The sequence below is a fragment of the Amblyomma maculatum genome, chromosome 9, assembly GCF_055883805.1.
Source record: "Amblyomma maculatum isolate TAMU_Amacu chromosome 9, ASM5588380v1, whole genome shotgun sequence".
Classification (NCBI taxonomy): Eukaryota; Metazoa; Arthropoda; class Arachnida; order Ixodida; family Ixodidae; genus Amblyomma; species Amblyomma maculatum.
In genome coordinates, this window is record NC_139352.1 from 1,750,095 (window position 1) to 1,762,715 (window position 12,621).

At 44.7% G+C, this 12,621-nt stretch overlaps 1 protein-coding gene across 1 annotated transcript in view; it reads right to left on the minus strand.

Annotated features, from left to right (window-relative positions):
* The window catches only part of LOC146178096 (P-selectin-like), a 342,299-nt gene that overhangs the window by 34,625 nt on the left and 295,053 nt on the right, over positions 1-12,621 (minus strand). Inside the window, exons 14-15 of the mRNA XM_084577931.1 lie at positions 11,942-12,115; positions 9,186-9,365 (exon numbers count right to left, since the gene is read on the minus strand). Coding sequence (XP_084434057.1) covers positions 9,186-9,365; positions 11,942-12,115 — 354 coding nt within the window. The remainder of the gene's footprint in view (positions 1-9,185; positions 9,366-11,941; positions 12,116-12,621) is intronic.

Genomic DNA, 12,621 nt, shown 5'->3' on the forward strand with positions numbered 1-12,621 from the left:
AGGTAAGGCATTCCTTACCCGCATTTGCACAAGAGTGGGCAAAATGAGTCTTTCCTGCCTTGTAGAAAAATAAAACGCTGCACAATTTTCTCAGAAAGAAGGTGAGGGTGGCCTAACCCACCATTGCAAACTGAATGAAACCAATTAGCGCGGCGAGCTTTCTCCCAACTGGACCCCAAAATGGAAACCGATAAAACCCTGCGAAGGTTTTGCAGATTTGTGCGTATCATAGATAAAAATCGCAATACAAACCCCACTTTAGATATCAAGACAATACTACATAAGGAATTGCGTCCTTGCCAGCTTCGCGTTTTTTCCATCACCCTTTCTGGTTCTTGATACCAGTGCTGCTCGCTTTTTATTTGTTTTCTGCCTTCGGCACAAATTATAAAATTGAGCAAATAAAGTGCAATTATTACACAATATACATAGGTATTGCGGCGTCGGAAACTGCGCCATTTTGTCTTTTATTTTTTGCAATGTGTTATTTTTAGAGTGAATCAATATTCCATATATTTGAAGAAGAAACCATTGTGATAGCAATGTCAAATGAACATGATGCAGAGTACTGCGCAACTAAGCAACCACCCACTACAAAATTTTGAAATGCTCTTTTGAAAGCTTGACGCCATAGCTGGCGCGTTTTTTTTCGACAGATTTGGCGGCCGTTTTGGCAACGGCGCCCTTTCAGCGAAACGAGCTACATGTATATCCTATCGCATAAAAATTGTCATGCTTATCTCCCCTTAATCTGATTAAGACCTGCGAGAACACTGTATGACATGTTCTATAATACAATTCGAGCATGTATAAGCCCTCATTGTGCAACCGGGCTTTGTAGTAGTCTAAAAAAATCAGATATATACATGCAGTCAAAATGTACTCTAAGGCTTGTTGTTCTATATATACATGAATAGTGACCTCGGTTAGTGCGGTCGGATTCATAGTTGAGAAAACAGCAACACTTAACACAGGACAAAATAAGAAGCGATACACAGAGCTTGTTGACATAGCTTGTTAATGAAAGGACGTATCCATTTTGCAGCCACAAAGAGTGATTCTCTTTGGATAGTTCACACAAAATGTGGAAGGAAGCCAGAGACACGTCAACAGCATGTGGCGTGCCAGGCTCGGTTGCCCGTTGTATGCACCGTGGTGTAGGTAGTGGTGGTGAACTCTTTTACTGCGCCCAAAACAGGGGACCAGTCAAAGGGCCGGTTGCGCTGGCTTAGAGGAGGTCGGCGAGGATCCCTTGGGATGTCGCTGCCTCCACCACGCGCTGGATAAGCCAGCGTTGGTCTGCTGGCTCGGAAGTACGCAGGAGATACTCCCACGTCTCTGGGGTGTTTGAGTTGTCTGTGTTGTAATGTGTACAAGTCCACGCCATGTGTATGAGAGTGGCTCAGAATTGAGCAATGTTTACACATGGGTGCTATCTGTTCCGGAAAGATACTGCTGTATAAGAGGGGGTGTGGGAAGCTGCCAGTTTGTAGCTTGCGCCATTGGACGGCCTCGCATCTTGTTAGATCGCGCTAACCCGAGTCGATGCAATGCGTCTTGGCCCGTTCGGTATGTCTCTGCACGTGCGCAAACATTATTGACCCACTATCTCCTCTAAATGAGCATACATTCGGCAGGAAAAATCTGGTGGGATGTGCGGAAGAAAAGGTATTTCGGCCCAGTCCCGCTACGTACAACAAAAAGTTCCCACTATAACTCCCCACTTCCTCCCTTCTCTTACGGCGAGGTTCAGGTGTCCACAGAAACAAGTGTGACAGGTACTGCTCCTTTCCCTTCATGTGAACCAACTAATATTATTACTTTTATTATTACGGTTCAGGGGCAGATGCGGTATAGAAATTCTCAGAGGGCCTTCATTGATTTATAAGAAAGGAAAGGCGCAGCATCTTCGCGGACACCTGAACCGAGCTCTAAAGGAAGACAGGAAGGTGGGAATAAGAGATGAAAGACAGAAGTACCGTAGTTAAGGGCTCAGTAATAATATCGATTGTCTGGGCTCCGCAGCGGCGGCGCAGTGGTTAAGATGTCCCACTACTGTGCCGAAGTACCCGTGTTCGATCCCGACTGCCGGCAACTGCATTTCCATGGGGACAAAAGGGAGAGGCGTCCATCTGCTGTGCAATGTCAGCGCACGTTAAAGGTTCCCAGGCGGTCGAAATTATTTAGTGCAGTGAAGAAGGGTATACACCAAACGGCAATTTTTAATTGTTTGTAGAGTCCGCAGGTGCAAAACTCATATTTTACCATCGCACGTTTTAGTCATTTCAAGCCAGAAACCGATACAAGAATACTGTCATGAGAAACGTATTCGGAAACGGCCAAGACTAAAATAGCATCGTTTAAATAAAGTCTACAAAGTGCCGGTCGTATCGATTATTCGAAAGAAAAAGATTTTGACAAGAATAAAGCGCAACAAGTCCTCTCCTCTCTTCAAATTTTCTACATTTCCCGCCAACAGGGGACCCAACTCAGCTTTCGTGGGCTTCATGCAAACATTACTTATTTCCTCTGGGAGAATGGATGGCACGCCGAGCGCCGAAAGTGCAGCCAGCGGAAGTAAGCCGCCTTGTCCCGGAAGTCTGCTTTTAGCACTGCATGAAATAGAATACCAGTAGTTGTCATGTTTTAGTATTTCATTTCTTCCTCAAAGGTCGTTTTTTCATTGTTCTTGTCTTTTTTCATGATACAGGCTGCGTGTTCTGAGGTAAAAAATTCCAGGGAAGCACTTACGCCTGCTTAGGCGCAATAACACGAAAGCATATATATGCCAACACTCTTTTATTTTTTTTATTCTTTATTCTTACATTTTCTTTTAATTTTTTATTATTTTTAGTTTTAAATGTTATTGTGTGTTTAGTTTCCTTAACGCTTTCTGGTGTCCTTGCTCTATAGAAAGACAATTATGGTCACTTTCGCCGGAAGATGGCGCAGCGTACTGGTTCGCACTCAGTTGGGACATGGGGGGATGGTGGATCAATTTCTAGCGTACATAGGATTTTTAAACGCAAAGCTTTAATAGCCTCAGCAAGACAAGGTCATCGGCGTGGTAAATTTCACCTTCAAGTGGAGGCGTGTAAACCACATGACGTACATGATTCGCCTCCGCAGCTCGGGTGCGGGAAGCTGCATCTACGCTGAACCACGTGCTTCGTCGCTTACCTTAATATAAGCGTTTGCTTGACGGTCACAGAGAGGCATCAAGTCACAAAACCATGGCTTTGACTTAGGCGCGTGATTGTATCTGATGATCTTAGGGCACACAGAGCAATGCGTACTTAAGAGCGTGCATACTGACTGCCGCCTCGCAGTTTCTCGCTATCGGTGAATAGAGTCGGCCGGAAACGTCTACATCGTCGGGAGGTTCTCACGACGGGCTGAGTGTGATGGGCCGGCTAACATTGCCAAGCATGCTAAGTAGTTAGCTAGAGGTAGGGATGAGTTTTACCTTGTTTACGAACACAGCATAACCATCTCTTGGAAGAAGGCAGCAGAGCAGGTAACAACACAAAGCATAAGCACAGACAAACACAAGGACAACGCTGCACTGACAACTATATTGACAAGAACCCGCACATTCTTCTCCCTTCACTTCACGTCTGCAGCCAACTTCTTCCATGTCTTTAACATCCTACCGGTTTGCGCAGAAATTCTAATTCCTTCTTCAAAAAATCCACTGAAGGCATACTGACACATTGGTATCCCGAGTCACAGATTGCATATGCTTACACATTTCTCTCGCTAACTTATCTTACATCCTTTTCATAACCTTAACATTGTGAAGGCCAGCTGGACATTTTTGGTCTCTACAACCAACGCAGTCTTTGCAGTGCACCGCGAGATTAGTGCCAGACTTCTCATGGCGTGCTCTCTAATCCTGTCATTGAGATATCTTCCTGTGTGTCCAATATATTTCTTTCCACAATGCAAGGGAATCTGATAAACAACCCCCTGAATACACTTAGAGTACCTAGTCCGCTGCGAAGTTTTGCATCCAGAGTTGAAGTCCTGGTTGTCAACCCGCACACACATGCCTTTATCTCTGTTCGGTGCCGTTGGAATAACCCGGATGCCGTGTCATTGACCAATCTTCATTAAATTATGGGTGAAGCCATGCATATATGGTACCCCTGACCACTTATTTCCTTGCATAAGGTCTTCTTTTCGAATCCTCCGCTTGATGGGCAGGACAATGCTTTCTATTATGCTACACAGCAAATACTCAGGATAACCTGCCTCCAGAAGCCTGTTAGTCTGGCTTAGAAAACTTTTTTTGACACGGTGGTGGCATGATTCGTTGAGAGCCGACGTCAATGCAGCCTTCTCAACACCTCTTTTTACTGTCTTTTAATGCTGGAATGTATACGGAAGAAACTGCTTGTTCGCTCTTGGCTGGTAAGTCCAACATAAGTGTTCTGGTAAGAATTCGCAACTCAAATCCAGGAAGCGCAAAACACCTTTTTTTTGGAAGTTCCCAGGTGAATCTTCGATCAGGGCAACTTTCTTCAAACACACCCAGGGCTATGTCTTTGAGTTGGTCAGTCGCCTTTCCTTTCTCTAAATCACACAATACCAAAAAGTCGTCATCGTAACGAACAATCTTTACAATGCCTTTATCTTTCATAGCCGTCAGAATCCTGTCACATGCGGCTAAGTACACATCGCTCAGAGCAGGTGCAACTCTCGAACCTATAAATACACCACTCCTATGCACATACATTAATCCATCATGGGATGCAACAAGGTGATTTGAGATAGGCTGCAATAAACTTCGAGAATGCATCCACAAACACCCCGGCTGAGTTCTGGAATTTAAGAGAGCACGTTATCGGGCTAGTCAGTCGTACATTCTTAAACAAGGGAATTGCGCTAAAAAAGACACGGACGAGAAGAGGACGTGGACGGCCGAAAACTCGCGACTGATTCTATTCAGAAAAAACACAAATATATATACGTTGAAACTTATTCAATCATTGCCTAAGCTCACATGCCAGGAAAGGTTTCTCTTTCTTATACAATTTGATAGTAGAATCGCTTACGCATTCATCACCTGACTTATCAATGAAAAAAGCCTCTGCGAGTTCACGTGCTATCTGGTTACGACTGCGCCTTAAGATTTTGGTTCTAGCCAGCAAAGGCTGGCATGCTTTATCTGGCGTAGACAAAGGGCATGCACCTCAATGTAAGGGCAAATTTCACCCTTTTCTGTTAGTCATAGAAAGCTGATGTTCCCTTAGTCGTTCATTTGTACAACGGCCCGTCTGGCCGATGTAAACTTTTCCACATGTCAGGGGGATTTCATATACAGCCCCGACAGAACACCTAACAAACTGGGTGGCGTTACGCTTCGTGCAGTCTCGCACGCATTCCTCGCCAGAGACAATCCGGGGGCACAAAAAGGCCAACTTGCGCAGAGCAGAAAATATCTTGAGTCCACTTTTGTAACTTTTGACAACCATTTTCATGTTCAACGTCAGGGCATTCGCATCGGGGCTTGTGTGGCACCTGTACTGGCTAATATTTTCTTGTCCAGCATTGATCGTGATCTGATGTGCTATTTGGACAACAAGATAGTTGTTAAATTTTTTAGATACGTGGACGATTATTAAGTGATTCTAAAAAGCAACCCGGTTTGACACACACGGTCACCGCGTGCAAGAGGCGTTTTCTGTCTTTAAACAAACCGGGAGGGGTCTAATGTTCACCCACAAATTACCTGAACACGATAGATTACAGCTTTTAGATATTAACATCACTTTAACACCAGATCATACGTGTTGGATGTACTGACCACGAGCTCGGAAGGACCTGTTGCCGTTTGAGTCTGCTCATTCTAAGACGGTAAAACGCGCCATTGTTATGCTGTGCCTGAAAGAAGCCTTGGAGAAATCATGTGTTCACCTGGTAAATGACGGCCTCAACAATCAGGTTGGCAGCTTACAGAAAGCTGGTTTTCCTGTTTCAGTCGTGGCTGCTTTGGCAGAAAAGCTTCTGGAAAATTTGAAAGCTGGAACACCTCAAGAAGGTGGCCGTCAGTCGAAGACCAGACCGGCGGTTGTCCCCTATATCCATAGGGTGTCCCACAACCTGAAGAATGTAGCCAATTGCTACGGTGAGCCGGTGGTATTTTTTGCCCCGCGCAAGTTGGCCTCTTCGCGCCCCCAGATTGTCTCCGGCGAGGTATGCGTGCGAGACTGCACGAAGCGACACGCCACCCAGTTTGTCAGGTGTTCTGTCGGGGCTGTATATGAAATCCCCCTGACATGTGGAAAAGTTTACATCGGCCAGACGGGCCGTTGTACAAATGAACGACTAAGGGAACATCAGCTTTCTATGAATAAGAGAAAAGGGTCAAATTTGCCCTTGCATTGCGGCGCATGCACTTTGGCTACGCCAGATAAAACCTGCCAGCCTTTGCTGGCTAGAACCAAAATCTTAAGACGCAGTCGTAACCAGATAGCACGTGAATTCGCAGAGGCTTTTTTCATTGATAAGTCAGGTGATGAATGCGTAAGCGATTGTACTATCAAATTGTATACGGAAGAGAAAAGCTTCCTGGCATGTAAGCTTAGGCAATGATTGGATAAGCTACAAGGTATATATATTTTTCTTTCTGAATAAAATCAGTCGCTAGTTTGCGCCCGTCCATGTCATGTCCTCTTCTCGTCCGTGTCTTGTTTAGCGCAATTCCCTTGTTTATGAATTCTGGAAAACTATAGCCTGCTTCTCAATCGTTTCTCGTAGTTCTTTCAACAAGCCTTCTAGTGGGATAGAATAGTACATGTCTTCAATATCGAGTGAAAATCCAGAAAGTCTTTTCTTATCATATTCCTTGATGTCAGATATTATCTCCTCAGAATTTTTTATTCTAAAGGGATCATCCACATGTACTTGGCTGAGATTGCTTGTTCTGCCACGTGTGTGCCTCTGACAATGATTGAGAAGCAGGCTATAGTTTTCAAGGCGTCGTGAAGTTGGACGCCTCTACCCGCAAGCCGCGTCTATGCCTTGTGTTTCATTGCAAAATCATTGTCACTTTCGATGCTAGGTTTGCAACGTTTAATCTTGTCTTCGTTTAATATCCTCTGCTATACAGGGCAGCCTGAGCACTAGTAATCTATGCATCATTTGAAAAGCATTTAACTGCACATAGAAACCAAGAAGAAAAAGGCAGTATTTTTTATTCGATGGTAAGGGTGTACACAATATAATGGGCCATATCCTTATCTGGTTCTTATCTTGAAAATGCAAAGGAGCACTGGCAGATTAGCAATGAAGCTGTATTATTGAAGAATATATTTTACGTGTAAAGTAAAAGAAAAATCAACAAAGGAATAAAAATATCGAACATGGAGTGGAATGCACATGAAAAGAAATGCGAGAGGACAAGACAAGCGTACCGCCAATTAAAAGGCGAATTCTCGGGTAAGAAAGAAAAAATGAGTGTTGGCGCATATCAGAAAGCCCGTTTTTCGAAAGACCGCAGCTGTGGTTACGAGTTGCAAGCCGCTAGCAATGTTTCATCGTCGTTGGCTGAAGATGATTGTTCTTGATAACGTCACATGCTTATCGGACGTTTCGTTAACTTGTCTTCATTGCACAGTCGCATTTTTACAGCATAACCTACGAAAGCACGCAAAACTTTTCTGAGTATTTGTTAGGTCGACAGCTCGAGAATATGGCTGATGAGAAAGAGGGAGGGAGGGAGGGAGGGAGGAAGGAAGGAAGGAAGGAAGGAAGGAAGGAAGGAAGGAAGGAAGGAAGGAAGGAAGGAAGGAAGGAAGGAAGGAAGGAAGGAAGGAAGGAAGGAAGGAAGGAAGGAAGGAAGGAAGGAAGGAAGGAAGGAAGGAAGGAAGGAAGGAAGGAAGGAAGGAAGGAAGGAAGGAAGGAAGGAAGGAAGGAAGGAAGGAAGGAAGGAAGGAAGGAAGGAAGGAAGGAAGGAAGGAAGGAAGGAAGGAAGGAAGGAAGGAAGGAAGGAAGGAAGGAAGGAAGGAAGGAAGGAAGGAAGGAAGGAAGGAAGGAAGGAAGGAAGGAAGGAAGGAAGGAAGGAAGGAAGGAAGGAAGGAAGGAAGGAAGGAAGGAAGGAAGGAAGGAAGGAAGGAAGGAAGGAAGGAAGGAAGGAAGGAAGGAAGGAAGGAAGGAAGGAAGGAAGGAAGGAAGGAAGGAAGGAAGGAAGGAAGGAAGGAAGGAAGGAAGGAAGGAAGGAAGGAAGGAAGGAAGGAAGGAAGGAAGGAAGGAAGGAAGGAAGGAAGGAAGGAAGGAAGGAAGGAAGGAAGGAAGGAAGGAAGGAAGGAAGGAAGGAAGGAAGGAAGGAAGGAAGGAAGGAAGGAAGGAAGGAAGGAAGGAAGGAAGGAAGGAAGGAAGGAAGGAAGGAAGGAAGGAAGGAAGGAAGGAAGGAAGGAAGGAAGGAAGGAAGGAAGGAAGGAAGGAAGGAAGGAAGGAAGGAAGGAAGGAAGGAAGGAAGGAAGGAAGGAAGAAAGAGCGCTGTTTTAGGCTCACTGCATCAAGCGCAAGATGAATAAAATCTAATTCAGTCATACTACTTTAAATGGTACAATACGAAAGTGTACTTGATACCATCGTTTGGAAAACCAGTAACAAAACTTTCTTAGGCGCCCAAGTAAACGAGAGCAGCGTAGGCACGCGGCCATGGAGTACTCATTCAGGGCTGACTGCAACACAACTCTGTGTAGCCGTCGACTTTCTGGAACGTCTGCTACAGTATTGGTGACACTAGCGCTACGATACAGCAGGCTTCGTACGTGTTGAGTGTAGCGACCTCTTGCCGTCTGCTAGTGTTCTCGTATTGCGATGGATAGGTTCCTTTTTCCTGATATGTTTTTCCCGACGAGTCCGCTGGCATTCTCTCACGTATTTTAAGGCAAACGCATTTCTTGTCTCATGAGTGGCGCCTCCTGTTGGCAGAACCTGTCATCAAAATGCGTTTACAATAAATGACATTTAGGCCAGGAGTCAAAACACGTTTGTGACTTCGAGCCACCTATCGGAAATCAGCGGTGACCTGTCATGAGAGTTGTTGATGATGATTATAATGATGGCAGTTGTTGTTGTGATGCTTTTACTGGCGTGTCGACGTTGGCTATAATGACGATGGCAATGATTACAGTGATGATCAGTGATAGAAAATGTTTAAGGCTGGGTCATACCTTCGCACTTTGGCGGCGTACCGTTCCAACGGCCGTCGAGCCCACAAGTGCGCACGCGCACTCCGGTCAGGCGGTAGCCCGCGCTGCACGAGTGCGCGATTTGGGAGCCCAGGTAGGTGGAGCCGTTCTCGTACGACACCTCGCCCTTCAGGATGGGGGGAACACGGCCACATTCGACGACTGCAGGTGTGCGGTGGAATAAAAAGAATGATGGTAAAAAGCGTTCATTCAATGAATCCATATTTCATATGCAGAAAATCAGTAATGTGAATTGATTATTAACACCTTAATGCAAACTAGCTTTCATGATCCGGTCAATATACTGGGCTATAGAGACTAGAAACTTCGATTCGTATGAATACGTCTTATGTGCCTAAGCGGCAATATATATTGATGAAAGATAATTGGACCTGTTCTGTGATATGTACACAACACTTTTATGTTTTGGCCATTCTTTTCCAATTAGATATACATTAAGTAAACTCTACAAATAATGAATTCCATCTCCTTACTAATTTAGAATACCCTTCGCCTGTCGCAATGACTCAGTGCCCTCTGGGCAATGAGGTTCCATTAATGTTCTGTGGGCGTATAATTCGTTGAGTGGGCATAATATTCAGCTGCCGAGGACGATGCTGTCAAATGAAATCCCGGTCACAGCGGCTGTATTTTCTTACATGGAAAACGAAAACGATGGCACAGAGCTCCGGGTGGCTAGAAGAAAATAAAGCCCGCCTACCTCGCCTGCACTTTTGGAACTCTAAATGCCATATACTACCACTGGCGACCTGACCGTTAAAAAAATGTGTCCCGACTTCAGGACAAAAGTCGATGTTTTCAGATATCACAGTCATCACGTGTCCCTGCTCAATTCTTACGAAGTGTCAGATGCACTGCAAGTGCAAACTGGGCCAGTCGTTCTAAATTAAGGAATGATGTATTTTCTTCTGTTATGGCTCTCATCAATTAATGGTGTACACAAGTTAATTGCTGATAAATTTCTGTATGGACAATAATAGATTCAGACTGGTGTTTTGGCAAAGAAATATTTTGTCCTTACGTCTCTTCAACATAAGGCTAAAACTTTAACTTGATGCTCTCCAGTAATATGCCTTAAATATTCGCGAAACTATTATGTCTGCAAAATTTGCTCAAATACAGCATAGTCCCGACAACTTTTAGAAAGAATAGCTTACAATGATAGGCAAAAAGCAGAAATTAACAACATCGACAAAATAGAACATCGCAACGCCGTATAAATTAGTGGTACACACATCCGTTATTCTGGTCTTCGGTACAAGAGGCTCTGGCTTATACACCAATATAAAAAGGCCTGACAAAAGACGGTACTGGGAAGCTGACAACGAGCCAACTTTTCTTAAACACTAGTCATCAAGTAAGCCATCTTTCTAAGGTAGTGTTCCAGACACATTTTTCATTGCAACGTTCTCCTGAACCAGCCCGCTGGAGTAAAAAGCAATCTAAGTTCAAAAAGTAAACCGAAGGAGGAACAACGTGAGTCTTTGGCACGTGCGCCAATATATACGGACTGCATTCTCCGTACCTGGGGTCGGCGGGCCACCACCGGGCTTCCAAGGTGCCCCTGGGGCTATAAATTCGCCAAACAAAGCCACGCCTGTCAGGGAAAGCTGGCTGTGGAGCCCTAGCAATATTCTAGCAGTAGCTACAGGGGTGCAAGCGGACATAAATAAATCCTGACTCTAAAGCTTCCTTCCTGCTTGTTTCCGAGAACTTCCGATGACCTGTATTGCTATCATGGAAAGTTACACCACCGAGCTTCAGCCAGTAAACTACTACTATACTACTAACCACTCAGGCTGCCATACGAATCAAAGTGGGGAAGTAGTTTGCATCGTTTTTGAAATTATTTTTTGCCTACCGGCTTTTCATTTCTTTTTCATTTTTGTCAACCTTACGGCACCACCTTACCGTCTTTCTCTAGCCGTATACTGAATATAGTAACCATTCCCAACTTCACCAGTTCGTAACAGCGAGATTCAGATACGTTGTATATCTTTATTCCCGTTTTTGTTTCTGGAGTTTCAAACATTACGCCCCAAGTACGTCTGCGATTCTTTTCCCCGAACACTGCTCAGTTTTCGCTGTCATTTCCGTTTATGTACATTTCTCGAAATTTAAGCATTCTGTGGGGTCAAACAGCCAATGCACTTCTTTTCATGAATGAGGATCAAAATATACACACCCCAGCCTTATAGGCTTAACGCGCCTCAGTTCACCAACACCAAATTTAACGTCACACAGCCGGCTCGCGACATCTTTTATTACAGACGGAGGTTTAGAGTGATGGCTCTCCCCCTTGAAGGAGAAACCCGGGGACCTCTTTGTTACGTCCGGTTGACCTTGATGCTAAAGGACGGAAAGTAGGTTGTCTAGCGATAAGTTTAGCCCAATGTATTGTGATATGGCAAGCCACATATGACCACATAACTAACTGACTACATGATCATGGTTAATGACCTTTCACGCTGATCTCTGACCCTTAAATATTATTGATTATTCCATAACGTCAGTGATCACGCGATAGATGCGCGATGACGTTAGCTGAACACGTAGTATTGGCAAAACCAAACAAAACACAGCTACCACTCCTCAAACGTGGCTTAACCGCATTTGGCCGCTGATAAACTTTACTGTCTTCAGATAGCGAAGGATGCGCACCCGGCAAGTGTCACAGCCATGATCCCCAACAATGATTGTAAAGCAAGTTAACTCACATGTGCAAGTTGGTGCCACGCTGGACCACTGTCCGTTACGGAGGCAGGTCCTGGAGTCCGGTCCGTCCATGATGTGTCCCGGGTGGCATTTGTAGTGGACCGTATCGTGTACCTGGAAGTCCTCCTCGACCACATATCCACCCAGCGGAATGTCCGGCTCCCCGCACGATATCACTGCATAAGCGAACATCCACGAACGCGTCATTAATTTCTCGCCAGAATCTCATGGAGAAAACATAGAATCGATGACATCTTTGCGGAAGAACTTCCATTAAAGAAGCGCACAGAGGCATCTACCGGAGACAGCCGTTATAAGCTGCCTCATTATTACCTTAAAGATGAAGCAAAATTGCTAAGTAAACTCGCCAATACTAACATGGCGGGAACAATGTCGTCTGATTATGATAACGTGCGCTTCAAGTAAAATGGCTTTCGCTGTCTAGCTGCAAGGTTCATGTTTCGCCACTTTTTCACAAATGTTACCTACAATGCTTCGCAAACACGGCCAGGTGCCAACTGCCTGCTACCTGGATTTATAGACGAAATCTGCGGTGTAAATAAGGAACGGAACAATTGCGTGACCCATTACACAAAATGAAATTACTTACACAAGTTAGAGCAAAAAGCAAAGAGTAATATACCTGATTTAAGAAGATGCCCAATTGAATTTAAAATCTCCG